Raw genomic sequence first — 24,158 nt, forward strand, 5'->3', positions numbered from 1 at the left:
TGAATCGGTTCAGCCGTTTGTGACTTTATCTATAAAAGGGGGCAAAATTATGTTTCGTGGAAAACATAGAGAAGGGAAACAGGGGCACTTCTACAAGCCTGACACTCCATGTCTTTGTAAAATGCCCTTCGTGTTACTCCAACTCAACCGAAAGAATGTGAGGCGGGAAATGGCCATCACATACAAGCGCACCATAAGGTGGTGATTGGCTCGAGAACGGTGGTGGAACTGCACGTCCCCACCAACTATCTTACTCCTTATTTGATCTTCTATCAATAAAAAATAATGTTTTTACACAGTGATGAAGAGATAGATTAAATTACGCAAGCTATGTTTATGGTGTTGGATTATTAGTATGTCTGTGCATTTAGTGGCTTAATTTCATTCTAGGAATAACATCAAGGGTCGGCTTCCTCTCTTGTACATGTGCATCCGTACTGTTTTGGTGCAGCTTCTCATTTTTGTACCGTTTCGGAAGTCTTCTATGCTTTGAGTTTCTTTCAAGATTTTAGTTTAGTTACTGTGACACGTTTTGTTAATTCACTACAATAATAGAATAACATAAATTTAACTGAAAAAGCACCACCGATTATGTTCGGCACCATGCACTGTAATTTACTGCTCTTGCCAACGTACAAAGTGGCCATTACTTGATTTTCAATGTGTCTTAATGGGACAAAAAACGGAGTGTGGGATGTCTATGTTGTTCCTGTATAAAGACATCTTGTACGACATGAATCGGCTGTGCTAGTTCCATGATGATCCAGTTGCAAAGAAGAGTCCTCCATCTAACCATCGTACTGATGTAACTTCGTTTAGGAATCTAGGTTAGTACAATTGCAAATTCTGATGACTCCTAGTCCTAGGATGTTTGTAGGTTCATACAGCATTGCAAAAGCAGAACCAACTAAGGGTAAAACTTGTGTCCACAGTCCACTGAGTACGCATGTGGTTTATGAAGGGCAAAGCTTACGTACATTGCAAATGTGAAGTATGTCAATGTGAACCTATCATTGACTAAACTTTATGCCTCGCTTGGCCTCAGGTATGCAGGATGGCTTTGTTGCAAGCTATCATCATGTTCTATATCTCTTTTCATTCTTAAATATAACGGCTATTAAATGAAAAAACATTACTGTTTGATACTATATGGTGCAACAACCTAAGATCAGGCCCGTCGATGGAGGTGGCTGAGGTGGGCAACTATACATGGGCCCAAAAATTTGGTGAACCAAAAATAAATAGGTATTGGTATACTGTACGTACAAGTATAATCAAACTTTGGCACGAGCAACTAATTAAGGATTATGTGTCAAGGCTATGTGTCATCCGTACCGATTACTCTTTCCTTTGTATCGGACCTTTCCCGCTTTCCTTACTTTCCTTCCTCACTCAAACTTCAAAAAGTCCTTCCATGAATCTAGGGAAGGAAAACCACCTCTGGTTAGGAATCACCTACAGCGGAAGGAACAGATAAAGAGAGAGGGGTTGGAGATAAAGAGATAAGGTGAGCGAGAGGGCAGCACAACTTGGCTCTTATCTGTGCCGACGAGTTTCTTCCCGTGCTCAGCTCCAATATACTCTGTTGTCGTGCTGCCCTTCACCCCCACAGTCTCCACCAACGTTTTTTTTGTTGCAGTGCTCGGCCCCAACTTCCTCTTCTGCCATGGTGCCGGATCCGTAGCCATGGCCGCGCTCCTCCCCTTCTTCATCGTCGTGGCGCCGGGGAAGCTTCAATGGTGGATGGCGGGGACGCATGGCCCCAAGATGCTGCAACCAGTGCAAGATTTTGGAACCGGCTCGGCCAGAGCTGCATCTGGCGTGGGGCGGTGCTGGAACGACGGCGACGTCGTGCTACAATGGGTGGCGCAAGATGCTGGAACCGGCTCGGCCGTGAGCCGCAACCTTGATGTCTGGATGTTGGATCCTGCACCCATCTTTGCTGCAACCGGCTATGGTGAAGGCTACGGCCACCACCTTTCTTTTTGCTTGTGAGATTGATTTGCTGGAAGCAGCGTCTATGACTTTTTAGCTGCAACCGTTGTAGTTTTTTGCTACATCCGGCGAGGATTTTTGCTACATCCTTTTTTCATGGTGTGGTTGTAGCCTCAGATGGCGACGACGTTGATTTTTTGCTACAACCGTGTTTGTTTTTGGCTACAACCAGTGGTTTTTTTGGGTACATACATTCGTTCTTTCGGAGATTTGGCGACGGAAATGTTGCGACCTGCAATGACGAGCTTCAACCAATGGCGACGGTGACGATGTTTTTGCTGCAACCGTCTCTCTATTTTGCTACGAGTGACAACAAAAAAAGCTACCAGGATGGCGGCCATGTTTTTGCGACCAACGGAAGTGGTGTTAGCATGAGCGGCAAGGGATGGCCGACGAGCGCAGGCGAGCATGAGGCGGCCGACGAGCACAGAGAATCTTCCCTTTTCTATTCTGGCGTGTGTGCGGAAGAAAGAGATGACCCAAGGGCCAGTGGCGAATCTTGCACAAAATTGAAGGGTAGGCTCAAAACATCAAGTTTCTAAGTCTACTGAGCAAATTCATTGCAGTTTACATGTTAAACACCTCAGTATAATTCTTAAGTTGCATGTTTAGCTGAAATATGATTTTTGGAGGGTAGGCTTCAGCCTATTGAAGCCCCCCTAGTGGAATCGCCACTGCCAAGGGCTGCTGTCTTTTTTTGCTTTGGAGAAGGAAGTTGCGACTATTTAGGCTGTTGGTACGCGTGGGATCAAACGCTGGGCAGCAGACCGGCCGAACCTTTCGGCCGATGCACCGGCGCCTAGTAGTGCCCCAAAACATTTTAGTTTATGAGTTTGTATGATGGTTATAGCAAATAATTCTTTAGAATAATATGTTAAATATAAATTTCACCAACTAAAGAAACGCCGCAGTCGATGTTCTTATAGATGTTGACACCTTGCTAGCCAAGATAAAACATCTAAGGCACCATTACTTGATGTTCAATGTGTCTGACGGAATAAAATAGAGTGGAGAGTTCCACTTACAAAAATACTCTGTACCATTTGAATCAAATGTGCTAGTGCCAGAGCAGTGCGCACAAGAAAAGTCCTTCACTGATCTCATGCTAACCATCACGGCAAATCTGAATTCATGGAAAGCAAGACCGTGCAGACAGCGATCCCGATGCTTCCAAGTCCCAGGATGTTTGTGGGTTTCAACAACATTACAAAATCAGTTCCAACTAAGTGCTAAACTCGTGTCCAATGCAAATGCATGTGGTGTATATGTTCATATGCAGCATATCAAAGGCTGTTCAAACTAAGTGCAAACCTTGCGTGGATCACTTGTGTGGTATATGCTAGTATGAACCTATAAACAACGAAACCTTACAGCTTGCATGATGAAACTTTACACCTTGCACGCCCTCAGATAAACAGAAGGGCTTTGTTGCGAGCCATGATCCGGTTCCATCTCTACTCTCATGCTTAAATAGTAGCACTATTACATCACCATTTGATAGATGCAACAACCATGCGACAGAAGCTTTCGTGCAAGCAATTCAATACAGCCACATGGAGCACATGGGCATTTCTGTACTGCTGTGATCAACACAACAACACTAGCAATATTATTACAGCACCCTTCCACAACTTAATAACCAAGTAAAAGGTTCATTCCAATTCTACCTTGAACAGTTCTGTAACATGTAAAACCCCAAAGTAAATTTCCTGTTCTTCTACAAAGAGAGAAAATAATCCTGGGTTGCAAAAGTTCACATATGGAAGGGGTGATCTGATGTGTTCTATATATCTAATGTTGTCTTCTGGTCCACCAATAAATAATACAACATGGCAAGGCACATAGAGGCACGAGGGGTGAGGATCAGCGGATGGGCGTGTACGAGCTGCCCCCGGAGCCCTTTTGCTGGTCCTCGGCCGACATCTTCTCCTTTGTCATCGTGCTGACGTCGGTGGCGGCCTTGGCAACCTTGCCAAACACGCTGGTGACCCACGACGCGCTCGTGAAGACGTACCTGTTCTTCATGATGGCAGACCCGGCATTGCTCACGGTCTGTTCGGCCGCAGCCAGCGCCGACTTGGTCTTGTCGGAGACCTGGAACTTCTGGTCCATCTCCTTGACCTTCTCGTTTACCACTGTAGTGCCCATGGTGAACTTCTCGCTGAGCCCTATCTTCTTGTCGATGGAGGCCACCTTGGCAGTGGCAGTGGATGTGAAGCCATGCCTCTCATCAAAAGATTTCGCTTTGCCGACAGCGTCTTTGCCCAGGGTGAAACCCCTGGCAAGCATAGTGCTGACAACATCCTCAGCCTTGTGGACCACATTGTCACCACCCACTGGTACTCTGGTTCCACTCATCTGAAAACACAAGACAATATTCGATATTACAACAACACTTCAATTGTATTTTCCATGTTAATACTGAACTAAGGTTGCCAGTAACATAAATCTAGGTCTGGAGCATGAACACCAGCACTAGTTCACACTGCACAACTTGAAAATTTGGAACATCTGAAAGCCAAAGAGATAAATACATACAGTTGAGCATAATACTAGGCATAAAAGATCTTAAGTCTAATATAAAAGCAGGACACCAGAGCTCCATTGCATTCTGGTTTAGCACTAATAGGATGCAAGACATTAATGGGTACTGAGTATGCCTTCCAGATAAATAAATCAAGAAGAGGCCCGGCAGATGGAACCTTGTGAAATATGTCACGGGTTTCTGATGGTCATTTGTTAACTACAACTAAGCATGAAACTTCATTGCAACTTTGATCTCATTTATGGTAAAGAAAGAGGAATATGCATAAAGTGTATGATGTCCAACAAAATCAGTACGGTTTCAGTGAATTAAAGAAAAACAGAACTGACCTACATACATACAGAATTATCATATGTGGGCCAACATGGTAAACTGAGACATCACATACCAGTGGAGCAGAGGCAGTAGGGGGCGGTTGATACTCTGGAGCAGGTGCAATGATAACAGAAAGGTCAACTATTGTTGCGCCCTGTTACAATGAGATAAAATATCTGCTCAGAAATTCTTTTCATAAGAGAACAAGACAATATTCCATAGATGTCGATCCTATGAAAATGAGAACTGTGCTTAAACTGCCACAATTGCTTTCTATTTCAGAAAATTTATTGAGTAAGAATTGCAAGGCGATTGACCATTAACTGGATTGAAGAGCAATTGAAGAATTATATATTTGCAAGGTTTAGATACTACTTCTGTTGAGATGAAAAGCATGTAAAAATAAGGTATGGCGTCTGAAACATCTCACATGAACATTTCACATCTAAATGTGGCAATGGAATATGGCAGAGTTCTGTTGAGGGACAATGATTAAAGAAATAGTGAACAATTGGAGAGAAGATTGTAGCAGCTGAACCGAATCCTACAAAGGCCTTGAATTACCCACCGAAAGAAGAAGCGCAGTCTCTGCTCCTTGGGCATCTTTAAAAGTAACATATGCAACTTGAGACCACTCATCACCACTGAGAAAAAAAACAGAGCAATCAAAATCTGATAATGCAAGTAAAAATACTATTCAGAAAAGTAATAGAAGTATATGATCCTGTTGTGCAAATATTACAAACTTACAAACCTTTTCATATCCACATGTTCAATGTCTCCTGAAAAAGAAAAGAACTCCTTAATGTCTTGCTCAGTTGCACTCAGGGAAACATTTGTGACCTTCACAGTCCTCACCTGTCATGACCAAACATTATCAATTACAGAACAACTACAAAGGGGAACAAACAAGGAAGCAAAAATACAGCCAAATAGCACACTGCATAAGGAAATCCATGGTCAAGCAAAGGCTTTTAACAGTTGAGTTATCATGCAAGTGGGGCTTTAGTTGATGTACTGAATCAAACTACTTAAGCTCATGCTTCCTCATATAAACACAAATCAATCCATTTTTCTTAAGCACTCTTGCAAACTTAAAAAGCACAGTGAGCCACCTCAATCAGCTTGATCTTCTAAACCAAACTCGACAACAATCATCCGATTGTTTTTCCCAACTCAAATATGCTTGCTACGGTAAGAACTTTACAAATGGTTATAACTTAACGCATATATGCTTGCTACTTCACCCTAAATCACATATAAACATCAGCATTTGTTAATCGAGTTGCAGGTCATCTCATATAACCCAAAGAACAAGCTAGTGAGATAAGCACAAGGTGTTCTGAACTCCCAACACAAACAAGGATTTCGCTCAACTTAGAGAGCACACGTAAGCAGGCTTCAATCACGCGCATCACCCAAGCAAGGATCTGCGTCACCGACAGACTGAACTTGATATCACAGAGTTGGTTATTACAACAAACAATTCACAGGTTAAAAACATCAGCTAGCACAAGTCACAGATAATCAGCTAGCACAAGCCACGGATAATCAGTTAGCGCAAACCACAGATAATCAGCTAGCAGAAGTCACAGATAATCAGCTAGCACAAGCCATAGATAATCAGCTAGCAAAAGTCACAGATAATCAGCAAGCACAAGGCACAGATAATCAGTTAGCACAAACCACAGATAATCAGCTAGCAGAAGTCACAGATAATCAGCAAGCACAAGCCACAGATAATCAGCTAGTACAGGTCAACATGTTTCGAGCAATCATCTTATCCTAGCCCACTGAATCGGCGCATACTAACTTAACAAACTGGCTGCAATCGATCTCGAGCTCCAACCTGAATCGATATCCGGGAGTTTCTCATCACAATAAACAACTCGCAGATTCACAGCATCAGCTAGTGGCACAAACCCAGCTAATCAGCTAGTACTACAAATCACAGACATGAAACAGTATTCAAACTTTTGAAAAAAAAAATCCTCTTCGCCAGCCCCACGGAACCGGCGAGCGCTAGCTTAATCAGCCGGCCACGAATCTCGCGCTCCGACCCGAACCAAGGCGGCGCGCGGCTCCTTCCAGCTCCGACGACCCTGCTAAGCACGGATTCGCCAAACCCTAACCCTAACCTGCGGAGCTCGCGGAAGGGGCACGGGCGCCGGCGAAATCACGGGGGTCGCCCGCCCTGGCGCGGCCAGATCCAGCGCCAGCAGCGACCGAGAAGAAGATTCTAGACAGCGAGAGGGGAGAGGGGGAGCGGGGCAGAGGGCACTCACCGGCGCCGCCACAGGCACCTCCACCGGAGCCGTCGCCGCCGCCATCGCGCGCGTAGCAGAGGAAAGGGGATTAGGCCGGCGGCGGTGGTGATTAGGGGATGGATGGATTGGATTAGCGCTGATGTGCAAGCGTGGAAGGGAGGAAGACGACTACTAGTAGTAGTGGGAGAGGACTCTTCGAGGGGGGTGGTGTGAGCGACTTCGGAGTTAAGGAAAGCAATTGCAAGAAGCAAAAAACACCTTCAAAAGGAAAACATATTGGGCTCCCGCACATATTTCTTTTTTCCTTTTTTCCTCTCAGGGGGAATAAATCAGTTCTTTTTTGCAAGAAGCATGTACAGAAAGCGCATTCCGAAGAAAGACGGCAGGCGTTGAGAGAATATGACCCCCCCGCCATTTTCATCCGTGTCGAGAAATCATGGGGCATGACACTATGCCTTCGCTTCATGCTAAGCGGGGCTTCCGAGTCGTACTGAGTGTTTTCTTCCCGACGTCTCCTATTCTCAAGATGAAGCGACGATTGCATGGTTTTCTTTTCATCTTTTGGTATCAGGTGGTTTCTGAGAGATGTTGAAATTTCGGTGACTTTGGAAAATGCGGAGAACACAAGTCGGCTCGTGGTGTCATATAAATTGGTGCTCGTCCAATGCATGGTTGTTGAAGACATTTATGAAAGTTTGTTTGCTTGTATGAGGAAAAAACAAATGATTATTTCAAACGGGTTTCAATCAATGGTTTTTAAATTTCAGCCTTTCTACATAAATATGGTTTCTTTTTTTCTTTAAGGATATAGAACAAAAGAAACGTCAATGACAAAAATCATATGGGATTTATTCCTACAACTTAAACGATCCACCTAGAGAAAAAAATTATAATAGTTAATGTTGTTTTCCAAAAAATCCTACGGATCAAACTATAGGCCTAGTTTGATATATATTTATTCTTGCCTAGTTTTCTTTTTGGGAATAAAAGTACCATGCATCCGTTTTATGACAAGATTCATATCTATTATGAAAGTCCAATCAGAAGTATAGAGCACCTCAAACATAATAAAAATTACATGAAGATGTCTAGACCACCGAACGGCCATTACCGTTTTCAGAACGAGCCACCGACGCTCAACTAATGCCCCTCCCCTATCGGAGGCAGCTTGACCTCGTTGATAACAGCCGGGAAGTCTTCGTGCATGTGCACCTGTTGTAATTGTCACTGTAGTAGTAGTGGGAGAGGACTCTTCGAGGAGGGTGTTGTGGGTGACTTTGAACTTAAGGCAGCAAACAGGAAGAAGCAAAAATCACCTTAGTCAAAAGGAAAACCTTATTGGGCTCCCAAACATATTTCGTTGTTTCCCTTTCTTCTCATGCGCAATAAATTAGGTTTTTTTGTGAGAAACATGTAGAGAAAATGCCTTCCGAAGAAAAGACGGAAGGCGTGGAGAGAATGTGACACCTCGAGCAGATCATGTGTGTCGAAAAATCATGGGGCTCGACACCATGCCTTCCCTTCATGCTAAGCAGGGCTTCCAAGTCATGCTGAGCATATTCTTCCTCGACCCCATGTCTTCACTTCGTACCAAGCATGCAGTACAACACCAACTCAGCATATTCTTCCAGATGCCTCCTATTCTCAGTATGAACTTTTGTTCTTGCATAGTTTTTTCCCTCTTTTGCTAATAGGGGGTTTTCTCATATGTGTCAAAACTGGGTGACTCTGAAACATGCGAGAACACAAACCGACTGGTGGTGGCATATAAATTGTTGGCCATCCGGTGTATGGTTGTTGAGAATATTTATTATAAACATTTAAGTTTGAGTACAATTCTCTGTGATTGGACGTAGCAAAAACAAATGATTGTTTCGAACAGGTTTGAGCTCAATGAATCTTTTAAGAATATAGAGCAAAAGAATCATAAATGGGAAATTTCATATGGGATTTATTCTTACAACTTAAATGACACACCTACAGAAAAATTATAATAGCTCATGTACTAGAAAATTTATATGAAAATCCTACGAATCAAACTATTAGATGCTCTGGTTCGACTTATCTTTATTGTTGCATAGTTTTTCTTTTTCTTTTCGAGAAAAAAAGTGGCATGCATCTTCATATTTCAATGAAAAGTAACCAATGAAGAAGATCGGGTAGTACAATTAATCAATAAGGGATTTATTGTGTGTGCAGAACCAGTAAGTATAGTAATTAATAAATAAGCACTCATCGAAGCAGTACACCAGCGAATTGCAGTGTCAAAATTCATTTGAAACTGTAAGTTCTAAAGCATAAACTAAAAAATAAACAATATATGAGGAAAACCCACAAAAGATAAGCGATTTTCAGTTAGTCACATGCCATGAAAAGGCCTATAACATGGTTCAGAAGCAATTAGCCCATGTTTTACACAACATCTCTAATATTTAACCGTGACCGCACCAGGCGTTCTCAGTTGTAACGTTATAAGATATCACTTCACATTAGCTCATTCCTCTTGCTTAAGCACCAAGAGTCAAAGACGTGCCCCTTTCATTCTCTTCATTCCTAGGAAGGGCCAAATACTTCACTTGGTGAATGGGACAAAAGAGAAAACAAATACAGTGGACACATATTCTGTTCTTTTGTTCTCATGAAAGCTAAAAACAGTTTTGAGAATTTTATCATTTCCTAGAAATTGGCATGTGACATTTTTTCCTTCTGCGACAATATCAACATCATTATACATCTCAATAGTTCAAGTGAAAGATGTCTTCTGGATGCCAGTCAAGACACAAGATACAACAAAACAGAGCTCTCAAATGTTCTCCGGTCAATACAGATTTGTCTTTTTTTTCTTATTCCCCGATGAAGATATGCTCTCGATTTCATTAAGTGAAATTCTGTTAGGAAACTACATGGCCGGTAGCTGACATGTTTCAGCTAGGCATGATCGTCCAACCCTGTATGAAGCTCTAAACTTACCAATCAAAGACGCAAAATAAGTTGGCAATGCAAGGAATTCAGAACTTAACAACACGCAAAAGCTCATGGAGGTCAAAGGAAGGACCGAAGGAAGGTGAACATGGCGTACCCACACGGCTCTGGAGGATACATATATAGGAGGACAAGGCAGTGAAAGAGATAAGCGAGGAGATAGGTCGGAGCGTATTACCATCCTCTCATGTATATGTAGTTCTTTTTAAGGGAGAATGCCCCCGGCCTCTGCATCTCTTAATGCACAAAACCATATTATTAAAAATCTACATTCAGAACAAGGTCTCAAACAAGTACTATGACTCAAAAGAAAATAAGTTGTCACAAAAAATAGGGTAAGATGACTAGACACACATCATATTGTTGGACCACCATCCAAACCAGTTATAAGTATCTCGTGTAACCATCTCTCATTGGTTGCATCCAATTTCCATGAGCTCGTTGTGATCCGCATGGCTGAGTAGCGACCACGTACGGATCCAAGCAGACGCCCTGAAGATAACCTGCAAAAAGTTCATGATTGTTTGTCTGTTAAAGGCAACATCATTCCAACAATCCCATATGGCCCCAAGTAACACACACACTCCAACTAGAATATGTGCCCAGTTTTAGTCTCTATCCCAGTTAGCCAAGTCCCAAATAAATGCGAAACCGTGACAAGTGGAGTAATGTTAAAGGACGCGTGAATGGTCTGCCACAATAACTTAGCAAATGGGCATTGGAGAAAAAGATGTTCTATTGTTTCGTCGTGATCATAAAAGCAAGATCGTTTACTACCTGCCCAACTACGCTTTGCCAAGTTATCATTTGTCAAAATTACTCTCTTATGTACAAACCACATAAACATCTTGATTTTCAATGACACTTCGATTTTTCATATGTGGATCAAGTATATTTAGTGGTGGGAGGTGGCATGGTGTCGCGCCAAACCAACATATGGTTCAACACCACATCTTCACTCCATACTAAGTGTTCCCTTCCGCACATCTCATATTACCAAGTTTATGCTCTTTTCAATTTATTTCCCTGCAATATTTTACTAACAATAGGTGTATAATAGATGTTGAGCCTCAGTGAGTAAACAAAAACCGATTCTTGCTACTCTCATCATGGAAAGTAAACAAAAAATGATTCCTGCCAAGATCTTTGCATTCCAATGCAGTAAAAGGGCAACGCAGATTACCCAGCCTTCTTCCTACATACTCTACTTTTGCTGACCTCTCTAAGAAAAGGATACCGACAGCCTGTAGCTCGTTCACCGTCGAGGCGCAAACATACCTTCTTCCCATTTTGACACTACCCTTCTCTGCTTCTGACAGCTTGACATCCTTCACCCCGCGCATGCTGTCCAGCGTAGTGCCCCTCCTATCACCCATGGCCATCCCTCTTTAGAAAACCAATCCAGGAAAGAACACTCTTATGATCGCGCACCCCAGCGGATGTGAAAGACTTTCATAGGGGAGGGCTCTCATGGGAAAGTCGAACTGATTTCTACTCTCACAGGGAATAGGTTCTGCCCGTGGAAAGTTCTACCACGGGGAACAAGTGCGGGACAGGGATGCTTGATGGTGGGGAAACCGATCTACATCCTCCCAATCGCCAGCGGGCTTGGAAGAGATGAGCGCGGATCTGGAAATTTTGATGGATTTTGGGAAGAGATCGCGCGGCAGGTTGGCAAAGAAGAGGTCGTTGTGGTGTGCTCAAAATGACCACTATACATCTAGCAGACTTACAACCTATCCACACACAACACGTCCTGAGGAACTTCTGAAATCATCTGGCTCAGTGAGTGGCAGATGCGTCGTCTTCCTTGTGGCCCGTAGACGAGTGATGTACCTAAAAACTGGGGAAGATGCCTTGGGTGGCACACTCACATTGATCCTTGGGGTAGAACCTGTTGGAAATATGAGCAATTTACCAAATGATTTTATTAACAGAAATACTAGATAAAGCATGACTAATATAGTAGAGATAAAACAAGTTATGCGTTCTGACAGAGAGAAGGTAAATAACATCTGCATATATGAACTGTACCTAGCATATCTAGAGCAGACTGTAGAACTAGTTGCATGTATGGAGTAGAACCTAACACATCTAGGGAAAATACTAGTATGAGAAACTGTGGCAGGACATCTAACAGAAGGAAGATGAACACATACGTGATAGCAGCATCAGTAGTACTGGACTTGGGGTCGATGTCCTCGCCAGCCATGTCGTCGAGGAGGTTGTCGACGTCGGGGAAGTAGTCGTCGTTGGGGAAGTAGTCGTCGGAGTCCGGGGTGTTCGTGACAAAGAAGTCAATAGTCGCGCTGGGCGCTCCCCAAAAACCTTATCACCCTTCTCCCGTACGGGACTCAAGGAGGTGAGGTTTCGGAGGCCTACTGTCCCAACTCCCGGTGCACGCCGCAAGCCGGGATGAGGAAGACAACAGTACCTCAGAGATTGAAACCGGTGGGGAAAGGAAAGAGAAGGTCTGGTGCGTCTATCTGAGAGGAGCGACCTCCCTTTATAGGCGTAAGAGAAGGAGGCGAGAGGCTGCACCGGGAGCTGAAGGGAACGCGGGAGACGAAACGAACAGACAGCAGCCGAAGTGTGGAGCGTTCGTATTAAATATCCACTACAGCAAAAACTTTCCAGCTCCCGAGTGACCTTTCGTATACCCGTAGTGCGTGGCAAAAATTTAGACATCGGCTCATTCTTGCAACCCGCGGTGTGGCGTGCCGAGGCGGGCGGCGGAGGAGCGCGCATGAATATCCCTCTTGTTCTCATGCTCATACGAATGGGGAAAGAACCTTCCTTATAAAGAGATCCAACTCCCTCTAAACTAGCAATGTGGGACTAAACTTTTATTCCACCTCTTGCCTTGCACAAATGGGCTGCGTAGGCCTCTAAAATTTATTGAGAATTTCTGAAACTGTTATTGGACTAGGCCTAAAATAGACAAAATTCGTTAGGCTCAAAATAGACAAAATTCCAACAGAACCCGGACGGGCTAGCTGGCCACCGCCAACACCAAGCATTGAACCAAAGGGTTTGTTCTCGACATGAAGAGAACATCTGACCCCGAGTCTTGCTGCTGCGTCGGAAATTCATATGACTCGACACTAAGTCTTCACTTCATACAAAACATGTCGTTGAAGAGCCGCTGCGTGTTTTCTCCCCAACGTCTCCTATTCTCAAGATGAACTCCCTTTCTTTACTTTTTTGTTGCATAGTCTTTCTACTCTTTTGCTAACTTGGGCTTTCTAACAGGTGTTAAAACGAAGTGGCTCCGGAGCACGCGGAGAACACATTCGGCTGGTGGCATGTAGTGTATGGTTGCTGAGAGCCTTTATTGTGAACAGTTTTTTTATTGGAAGTCTCCGTGATTGCACGTAGGGAAAAGATGATTTATTTCAAACATGTTTGAGTCAGTGAATTGTTATTTAAAGAATATATAGAACAAAGAATCATAAATGAAAATTTTCATATGGGCCTTATTCTTACAACTTAAATGACACACGTACAGAAAATTTATAATAGCTCACCCACTATTCTACGAATCAAACTATCAGATGCTCTGATTTGACTCATATTTATTGTTGCATAGCTTTTCGTTTCTTTCTGAGAAAAGGCAGCATGTATCTTCGTATTTATAACAGTAACCATAACAACGTCCAGTTAGTACAATTAATTAATACGTGAATTCATTTGTGCGGAATCAATAAGTATAATTAACAAATAAGCACTTGTCCAAGCAGCACAACAACCTTTGCCCGGCTCCGGTGAAGGAGGGGCGATGACAGCGGCATGCCTTCGACTCGCTTCAGTGCTTGTAGTTGTCGCTAGGTGGTCTATAGATTTGGATGTAATTTTTATTATTTATAGTGTTCGTTGTACTACCATGATTAAAGATGAATAGATTGAAAGCTTTTTCCGCAAAAAGAAAAGAATTGCAGTGTCAAAAATCATTTGAAACTGCAAGTTCTAAAGCATAAACAATATATGAGGAAAAACCACGGAAGAAAAGCAATAAGAATCGGCAAGGTACTAACTTGCTTCAGAAGCAACTAGCCCATATTTTATACTACAGGTAATATTTAATCATGATCACACTTTGCGTTCTCAGTTGTATATTTATAGGATATGACTTCACGTTAGCTCATTCCTTTTCCTTAACCACCAAGAATCAAAGACGTGTCCCTTTCTTTCTCTTAGTTCCTAGGAAGAGTCAAATACTTCACTTAGTGAAATGAGACAAAAGAGAAAATAAATTCAGTGTACACACGTTCTGTTCTTGTGCTCTCATGAAAGATAAAAAGTATTTGGCATGTGACCATTTTTCCTTCTACGACAATATTAACATCATTAAACATCAATATTTCAAGTGAAAGATGTTTCCCGAATGCAGTCAAGACCCAAGAACACACCAAAATAGAGCTCTCAAATGTTGTCCAGTCAATTCAGATTTGTCCAACCCCATATGAAGCTCTAAACTGTTGGTGTATAGGAAGTGAATATATTTAAAACTCCTGTCATGTGATTGGTAGCTCCTGTATCAATAATCCAGGATTTTGATTGTGTTGTAGAATTGTGGGTCTGGTGAGGTGTCATACCTTGGTGTGAAGTGGCATGCAAACTAGTTTCAGCTTTAGAGGAATCCTGGAAGGAAGACAAATCTTCTGAGAGTCTAATCTTGGAGGTGAAATCCTCAAGAGCTCGCACATCTACTACCAGTAGCTCCTTCTTGGATGTAGTGAGGTTCGCCTGTCTTTTATAAGCTCCCTGACCTCCCCCTGGCTGAGACTTTCCTTTTTCCCACCAAGTTGGATAACCATGCAGCTCAAAGCATGAATCCTTTGTGTGTCCAGGCCTTTTGCAGTGGTTGCAAAAAAGTTTGCTTTTATCTGTTTTAGCAAAGGTCTTAGGAGCACGACGAGCTTGTATGGATAGGGCTGCACGTGCATCTGATTTTTCTTGAACATGCTCATTGGGTTGGGCAAGACGAGTCTCCTCCTCAATCACACTGGAAATGATATCATCAAGGCTTAGCCATTCAGCTTGGAGAATATTAGCTGACGGCGGAGATCAAACTCCTGATTTAGGCCATCAAGGAAGAGCTTGCCCACAAATGGTTCAAACCAGGTATGGTGAACAGCCACATCATTCTTGTCAAAGGGTTGAAAAGGATGGTAATAATGCAACTCCCTATACAATCTCTTCATCTCACCTGCATACTCAGTCACTGATTTTGAGCCTTGCTTCAAGTTAGTCAACTCCTGCATGATGCGAGTAGCCTGCATCTTATTTGATTTTCCTGAAAATTGCTTCTCTAGAGCTTTCCACACTTCAAATACAGTGGTTATAGTCTCAACTTGTTCTCGGATCGGTGGTTCCATGCTTGCTAATAACCACACCAAAACTCTATCATTGATCTGTTTGGTGATAGTACCACTTTTCAGTTTCTCTTCATCGGCACTAAGCAATTCTTCGTAGGCATGAGAACTCAAAATTAACTGGGCATGCCGTGCCCAGCTGATGTAATTGCCCGGTCCAGCCAACTTTACCGGATTAGGCTCAAGAGCATACTTGACAGCTTCAGGAACCACCTTGAGTTGTTGTTGCTGCTGCTCAAATACTTTGCTTAAAATTTCATACAACTTATCCACACTAGTATCCCTTGATTTCTCCTTTGTTTGATCTGCCATGATTTACCACCACACAAAAAATACCAGACGCACAGGAGTTGGCTTTTGCAGATCTCCACTGACAACAACACACAGGCAGCACAAGCAGAGTAAAAGCAGAGTTGGCACTAGTCAACTAGATATACTAGTGCGAGTTGCTCTCAAATGCGCACAGACTGCACAAGTATTTTAATCCTGCCACCAAGCAAAGATGAGCTATCCTGCTGCACTACTCACGATTCTCCAACAGCAGCCACAAGTACTAGTACCACTATCAATTAACTACGGAAAGCCAGCTTACTGCTTAGACAGGGACGGCATAGCCGCAACAAGCAATTTTCCGGCGACAGAACCAAATCCACTTCTGAGCACGGAGTAATCACAGCTGCACCGGGAGGCAGTCCAACAGGTTACCTTAGGTTGGTCGCAGTACTCCTTGCCGTAGCTTGGAGATGATATCCCAGGTCACGGCGGCTGCTCGCAATGGCGGCAGCTCGAGTGCCCACGACAGTAAATCACGGCGACACAGCACCGCAATTAGCAGTCACCAAGGTCGAAATCACACAGGATAAACCTGCTCCGATGCCATGTTGAATATCATCTGAGATTTGAGGAATTTGTGTTAGGGATTGGAGGGAGCCTGAGGAGGATTTGGGAAAATTCTGGGCATCGATGGTTTGTAACTTTTATCGATTGCTTTAGTCGTTACACTTGGCTCTATCTCTTGAAGCATAAGAGTGATGTGTGCTCAGTTTTTAAAGTGTTGGGGAACGTAGCAGAAATTCAAAATTTTCTATGCATCACCAAGATCAATCTATGGAGTAATCTAGCAACGAGGGGAAGGAGAGTGCATCTACATACCCTTGTAGATCGCTAAGCGGAAGCGTTCAAGTGAACGGGGTTGATGGAGTCGTACTCGTCGTGATTCAAATCACCGGAGATCCTAGTGCCGAACGGACGGCACCTCCGCGTTCAACACACGTGCAACCCGGTGACGTCTCCTACGCCTTGATCCAGCAAGGGGAGAAGGAGAGGTTGGGGTAGACTCCATCCAGCAGCAGCACGACGGCGTGGTGGTGGTGGAGGAGCGTGGCAATCCCGCAGGGCTTCGCCAAGCACCGCGGGAGAGGAGGAGGGAGAGAAGCAGGGTTGCGCCATGGAGAGGTCAAAACTCATCTGTTGGCAGCCCCAAAGTCCTCAAGTATATATAGGGGAGAGGGAGGGGGTGCGCCCCCTTTAGGGTTTCCACCCCAAGGGGTGCGGGAGCCCCAAACCCATCTAGGGTGGCGGCCAAGGGGGGGAAGAGGGGAAACTTGCCCCCCAAGCTAGGTGGAGGCGCCCCTCCCCAAACCCTAGGCGCCTTGGGCCCTTGTGGGGGGGCGCACCAGCCCACCTGGGGCTGGTCCCCTCCCACACTTGGCCCATGCAGCCCTCCGGGGCTGGTGGCCCCACTTGGTGGACCACCGGGACCCTCTCGGTGGTCCCGGTACATTACCGATAAAACCCGAAACTTTTCCGGCGACCAAAACAGGACTTCCCATATATAAATCTTTACCTCCGGACCATTCCGGAACTCCTCGTGACGTCCGAGATCTCATCCGGGACTCCGAACAACATTCGGTAACCACGTATATCTATTCCCTATAACCCTAGCGTCATCGAACCTTAAGTGTGTAGACCCTACGGGTTCGGGAACTATGCAGACATGACCGAGACAACTCTCCGGCCAATAACCAACAGCGGGATCTGGATACCCATGTTGGCTCCCACATGTTCCACGATGATCTCATCGGATGAACCACGATGTCAAGGATTCAATCAATCCCGTATACAATTCCCTTTGTCTAGCGGTACGATACTTGCCCGAGATTCGATCGTCGGTATCCCGATACCTTGTTCAATCTCGTTACCGGCAAGTCTCTTTACTCGTTCCGTAACACATCATCCCGTGATCAAATCCTTGATCACATTGTGCACATTATGATGATGTCCTACCGAGTGGGCCCAGAGATACCTCTCCGTTTACACGGAGTGACAAATCCCAGTCTCGATTCGTGCCAACCCAACAGACACTTTCGGAGATACCTGTAGTGAACCTTTATAGCCACCCAGTTACGTTGTGACGTTTGGCACACCCAAAGCACTCCTACGGTATCCGGGAGTTGCATCAATCTCATGGTCTAAGGAAATGATACTTGACATTAGAAAAGCTTTAGCATACGAACTACACGATCTTGTGCTAGGCTTAGGATTGGGTCTTGTCCATCACATCATTCTCCTAATGATGTGATCCCGTTATCAACGACATCCAATGTCCATGGTCAGGAAACCGTAACCATCTATTGATCAACGAGCTAGTCAACTAGAGGCTTACTAGGGACATGGTGTTGTCTATGTATCCACACATGTATCTGAGTTTCCTATCAATACAATTCTAGCATGGATAATAAACGATTATCATGAACAATGAAATATATAATAATAACTAATTTATTATTGCCTCTAGGGCATATTTCCAACAGTCTCCCACTTGCACTAGAGTCAATAATCTAGTTCACATCGCCATGTGATTAACACTCACAGGTCACATCGCCATGTGACCAACATCCAAAGAGTTTACTAGAGTCACTAATCTAGTTCACATCACTATGTGATTAATACTCAATGAGTTCTGGGTTTGATCATGTTATGCTTGTGAGAGAGGTTGTAGTCAACGGGTCTTGCCATATTCAGATCCCTATGTACTTCGCAAAACTTTATGTCATATCGTAGATGCTGCTACCACGTTCCACTTGGAGCTATTCCAAATTGTTGCTCCATTATACGTATTCGGTATCTCTACTCAGAGCTATCCGGATAGGTGTTAAGCTTGCATCGACGTAACTCTTTACGTCGAACTCTTTATCACCTCCATAACCGAGAAACATTTCCTTATTCCTCTAAGGATAATTTTGACCGCTATCTGGTGATCTACTCCTAGATCACCTTTGTACCCTCTTGCCATACATGTGGCAAGTCACACATCTGGTGCGGTACTCAGCATGGCATACCGTATAGAGCCTATGACAAAAGCATAGGGGACGACCTTCGTCCTTCCTCTTTCTTCTGCCATGGTTAAGCTTTGAGTCTTACCCAACTTCACACTTTACAACTCAGGTAAGAACCCCTTCTTTGACTGGTCTATTTTGAACTCCTTCAAAAACATGTCAAGGTGTGCGTTCTTTGAAAGTATCATCAGGCGTCTTGATCTATCTCTATAGATCTTGATGCCCAATTTGTAAGCAGCTTTATCCAGGTCTTCCTTTGAAAAACACTCTTCAAACAACCGTTTATGCTTTCCAGAAATTCTACATTATTTTGGATCAACAATATGTCATCCACATATACTTATCAGAAATATTGTAGTGCTCCCACTCACTTTCTTGTAAATACAAGTTTCTAGCAAACATTGTATAAACCTAAAAGCTTTGATCACTCCATCAAAGCATATATTCCGATTCCGAGATGCTTGCTCTAGTCCATAGAAGGATCGCTGGAGCCAGCATACCTTTTAGCATCGTTAGGATCGACAAAACCTTTTATTGTATCACATACAACTTTTTCTTACGAAAACTGGTAAGAAAACTTGCTTTGACATCCATCTGTTAGATTTCATAATCGAAAAATACAGCTAATGCTAACATGATTCCGACGGACTTAAGCATCGCTACGTGTCGGGGATATACCCCGCGGTGTAAACCGGCCGGAAGTTAACCCGGCCGGACTTGGCGGTTTATCTGAAGACCCCGCTGACACTTGGCGAGTTACTGGCGACCCGCCCTGACCTGGCGGTTTACAAGCAACCCACCTGGTCATTATAACTCACTGGTGATCCGGCGTGCGGGACAGACGGATGACAAGGCCCAAAGCCCAGAAGGCCGGTTCACGTTTAATGGTGGGCCGGTTTAAGAAGAAAGGCATGAGGAACGTTTATCTTACAAGGAGTTAAGACCCGGACTTGTATCCGGTTTGTATTAGAGATAGACTAGTCCTAATCCTAATAGGACTCCACATGTAAACCGCCCCTTCAACATATATAAGGAGGGGCAGGGCTCCTCAAAGGGAGAGAAGATTCACAAGTTCCACGAGTTGGACAAGTTAGGTTTAGACAATAGCTCTCGAGATAGAGCACTCTTGTAACCGTGGTCATCATCATCAATATCAATGAAGCAGGATGTAGGCTTTTACCTCCACCGTGAGGGGCCAAACCTGGGCAAAACATCGTGCCTCTCGTCACACTCAACCCCTCTCAAGCTACCACATAGCTGCGTTGCCCTCGCGACTAAGTCCTGAAACTAAGGACATTTGCCGTGACAATTCCACGACAGTTGGCGCCCACCGTGGGGCCCGCGCACGGTGGTGTTGAGTTCTTGGAGGGATATATCTCAGTTTCAGGGATCGAGTAGTTCCCGATGGATTGGATGAAAAAAAAGCCGGCGTAGAAGACATCCGATGAACAGTCAAAACGATATATACAAGATTTGAGATCAAGAGAAAATTAGGGTTGCATCAGATGTGCCGCCGCTGCTGTAAGTCGAAGACCTGTCCGAGATCGATCAGCGCAAGAATCAGATCACCGAGACCAACAAGAGTACAAGGAAAAGAAAAGAAAAAAGAGTTTGAGCGTTCAGTACGCCTGGCAAGTGGGACCGTCACTTTCTCCTGCAACCTATTTTGCCTGCGCGTCAAATCTCGAGTTGTTTTTAGTGCTACTTCCAAGCCGTACAACATCCATCAACATTATCTGCTTCTTTGATCTGGGTTTGCTATCTGGACACGAGGGACCAAGCCGTACAGATTATATGGAGGACTACTCCCTGACGTAAAGATCGAGTCAAGTGAATTTGCACTTTCTAAATATCCGTTTGATTCAAGGGGAGGAAAACCTACAAAGGCACAGGTTCTCAGGCCAATTATTGCTAAAAAAAGGTTCATCTCACGGGAAGGATTAGGCTGATTCACTATCCGTCAATTGCCAAAGCCATGTTCGGTCTGCTCAAAAAAGAAAAGAAAAAGAAGGAAAGGTCAAAGCAACTACGACCCGGAAAGGAAGTGGATGGAGTTTTGGATTCGGGCTCTGCTGCTTCCGAAGACGCCTACGACCCGAAATCAATCGATACGAGGATAAATCATGGCAGCAAAAGAAAGGCTAGCGGCGCAGGTCAAATCCACCAAGTTGTCACTGCTGTTGCTTTTTTAGGGCAAAGGAATAAAGAAACAAGCATCATTGCATGTCACGAGTCCCTAGGTTTAATGGAAAACTACTCTGGATGGAAGACAAAGAATACTGATACTAGCGCATCAATTGCTAGTAGTAATACCACCAAAGTTGGCAGGCACAGGGGGAGGACGCGTTCACGTTTGCACACATACAGGCTGCATAGCCAGCGCAACCGCGCTTCAAGGGTCTCCACTCGTTCGTCCAAAGTCCAAACCGACGGGACACGTGACAGAAGCTTATGCGCAAGGGACGGCCAGGCCGCCAGGGCACATAGCAGTACAGGCTCATGTGGATATCCATTAGTACAAATTTTGTGCATTTCTCAAGGCCTCAAGGGAAGAGTCCGCTACAGAGTACAGACTCGCCTGCCCGGCTGGTGCCGCTTCACTCTGCCGACACAGGCGGGTCACCATAACCACAAGCTAACTCCGCCGCCTTGAGCCGCCCCCTGCTCCGTTGACTCGCCGTGACTTGCCATGTTTAAGTCGCCGTTGCCTAAGCCGTCACCAACACTGCTCCGTCTCTGTCTGCCCGATAAAAAAATCAGGTGATATTCATCCAAATTTAATTTATTAGCACATGTTGTTTTTGTCAAAGAACAAGTTTATTTTTGCCTTAGTGTGCAATATTGTTTATGCAGGATAATTATTTATGACAAATGTATTGTTATACCGTGGATATGGAGCGCGTGCCAGCATAGTTTTGCAGTGGCGTTCTTCCGGGCCATGCTGCTCGACGGATACACATTCAAATCGCCGCCCCCGCTGTTCGGTTTACATCCGTCCACGCATGCGGCCGACTCATTGTCCGCGCCGGTTTACAAGCATCACGGCCGACTCACCCGTCCGCACCGGTTTACCACACTGCGGCCGGTTCACCCGTGATTAATTTCAGCTTCATACAGTTATCATCAACTTCATGGCAGGTTATTTCCGGCCTAAACACATCAGGTGATACCCATATGAAATATATTTTATTAGTATATATTATTTTTATCAAAAAGCAGTTTATCTTTGCCTTGGTCTGCAATATTGTTTATGCAGGACAATTATTCATTACAAATGAGGCGCTATGTTATGGGCATGGAGCACGCGCTAGCAACGTTCTGCACTGGCGTTTCGTCCGTGTCCTACCACTCGGTGAATGAACGTGAGAAGGTCGCCGTCCCTCTGACCCGGTTTACATCAGCTTACAATACCGCGCCCGTGATTAACTCGCCCGTCCGAGCCGGTTTATGACACCGGTGCCGATCAACCGTCGTTTGCACCAGCTTACAATACCGCGGCCGACTCACCTGTCCGAGCTGCCTCTGATGTTGCGGTCGTCCGTCTCTCGCGGCCTGGTCTACATCAACATACCGGGCCGCACCTGTCTGCATGAGCTGTTTCTTGAGTATGAACATGGGTAACCCGCCTTTCTTCCCACAAATTGGAGGCAAATTATCATCAACCGTCGTTTGCACCGGATTGTTCAATGGACATGCACACAAGCCGCCGCTGCTACAGTTTGGTTAAACTTCAAGGAGCCAGTTGGAAGGAACCATTGGCCGAGTTGCTGACACGGCTCATACGGGATCATTTATAACCCGCCGCAGTCACCTCAACCTTCTGTGGATTCACATCGTGCTGTCAACACCAATGATATACAAGTTATGTTGGTTTATATCACGGTCAAATATGGAGAATCTCAAGCCAACTCCTCGAGTCACCTTGAGACTTGGGGGCTACAATGATATGACTTAGCAAATGTTGCCGGTTTTCAGTGAAGTCAAGAACCCCAATACGTTGGAGGGAAAGATAACCCGGTCCCGGATTCACATCATGCTGTCAGAAGATTTCCGGATTAGAAAGTATATGATAGTTACAAAATCCCGTCTCAATAAAGAAGTTTCAGGTCATCAGAAAAGGATTCCGGTTTACAATCCAGTACAAGGGTAATTTGTTCTCCGACAAAGCTCTGAAGCTCTCAAATCCGGATTAAGAATTTCTGGTTCAAAAAGGAATTAACTTCTCGGAAGTTCGAGTTTAAAGGCTGTCAGAAAAATTTCTGGCTAAAAATGAAGATCCCGGTTTAAAATCCGGTTCAAGGGAAAGATGTCTCCCACAAAGCTTTGAAGCTCTCAATATCCGGATCAAGATCCCGGTTCAAGAAGAATTTATCTCTTGCAAAAGTTAAAAATTGCGGAAGAGGACCTGCTGCCATGATGCGCGGTTCAAACATGGGTATTCCGCCTTACTGGCCTGACATATTATTGATCATAAGGGGGCTTCTGCTTCATAAAGCGGGGTCTCTGTTCTTTTACATCATGTGTGGTTACACGGAGTTGTTCTAAAGCGGCCTCCGGTTTACCCCTTGAGTTTGCTTTTTAAAAGCATTGTGTTATATCACTTGGAGGATTGGTCGTGTCCGAACCAATACCATACCTCTTGATAGGCGAAAGCCACCAGATCACTTGGGGACTTGGTCACGTCTGAACCACTCATGCCTCTTGATCGGCCTAAGGCCACAGAATCACTTGGGGGCTTGGTCGAACTCGAACCATCGCCGTGCCACTTGGTCGGCATAACTGCCACGGTTTCATTTGGGGACCTGGCTGACTAGAACCATAGTTACACCTAACGGGAGCTTGGTCGTGTTCGGCCATGGTAACGCCATTTGATCAGCTCAAATAAACCTTTTTTGCAAACGGTTTTCTCATTGCTTTTGCTTTGCACTTTTTACTTTTTCTTTTTTATTGTGTTCTTTTTAAACCGACAAAGTTTTCAACCAATCCATTGACGAAACACAGTTCACGTCAATCCGGAGACTATTTTCCCGGTTTGATCCTTGTTGTTAACATCCTCTTATGGAGTAACACGGTGTTTATCACAACCCGGCACGGTTTATCATAAACCGGCACAATATGGAAGGAGTTATCAGTACTCAAGATTTGGGTTATCACCCTAACTACAAAAAGTTGGTAAAACCAACAATGTGATTCAATGTCACAGGTATGATATATTTCATATTTGATTATTCTAAATGCAGCCTTGGTTATAAACCCAGGTTATATGTTGGGCATTATGACCCGTCCGGCGGTGAACCGCCAGGACACTTTAAACTTGTTATATGCAGAAACAGTTTGAATA

The 24,158-nt window shown here is 44.4% G+C and overlaps 1 protein-coding gene across 1 annotated transcript; it reads right to left on the bottom strand.

The window, feature by feature from the left end:
- Window positions 1-3,520: 3,520 nt before the first annotated feature.
- Window positions 3,521-7,414, bottom strand: LOC125520271 (binding partner of ACD11 1-like). Its single transcript, XM_048685152.1, has 5 exons — window positions 7,141-7,414; window positions 5,610-5,713; window positions 5,424-5,499; window positions 4,929-5,009; window positions 3,521-4,353 (listed from the first exon to the last, which is right to left on the bottom strand). Exons 1-5 carry the CDS (start codon window positions 7,183-7,185, stop codon window positions 3,859-3,861), a joined length of 801 nt encoding a protein of 266 aa, XP_048541109.1. The 5' UTR covers window positions 7,186-7,414; the 3' UTR covers window positions 3,521-3,858.
- Between the last annotated feature and the right edge of the window lie 16,744 nt (window positions 7,415-24,158).

This window comes from Triticum urartu, chromosome 7 (genome assembly GCF_003073215.2).
Source record: "Triticum urartu cultivar G1812 chromosome 7, Tu2.1, whole genome shotgun sequence".
NCBI classification, from domain to species: Eukaryota; Viridiplantae; Streptophyta; class Magnoliopsida; order Poales; family Poaceae; genus Triticum; species Triticum urartu.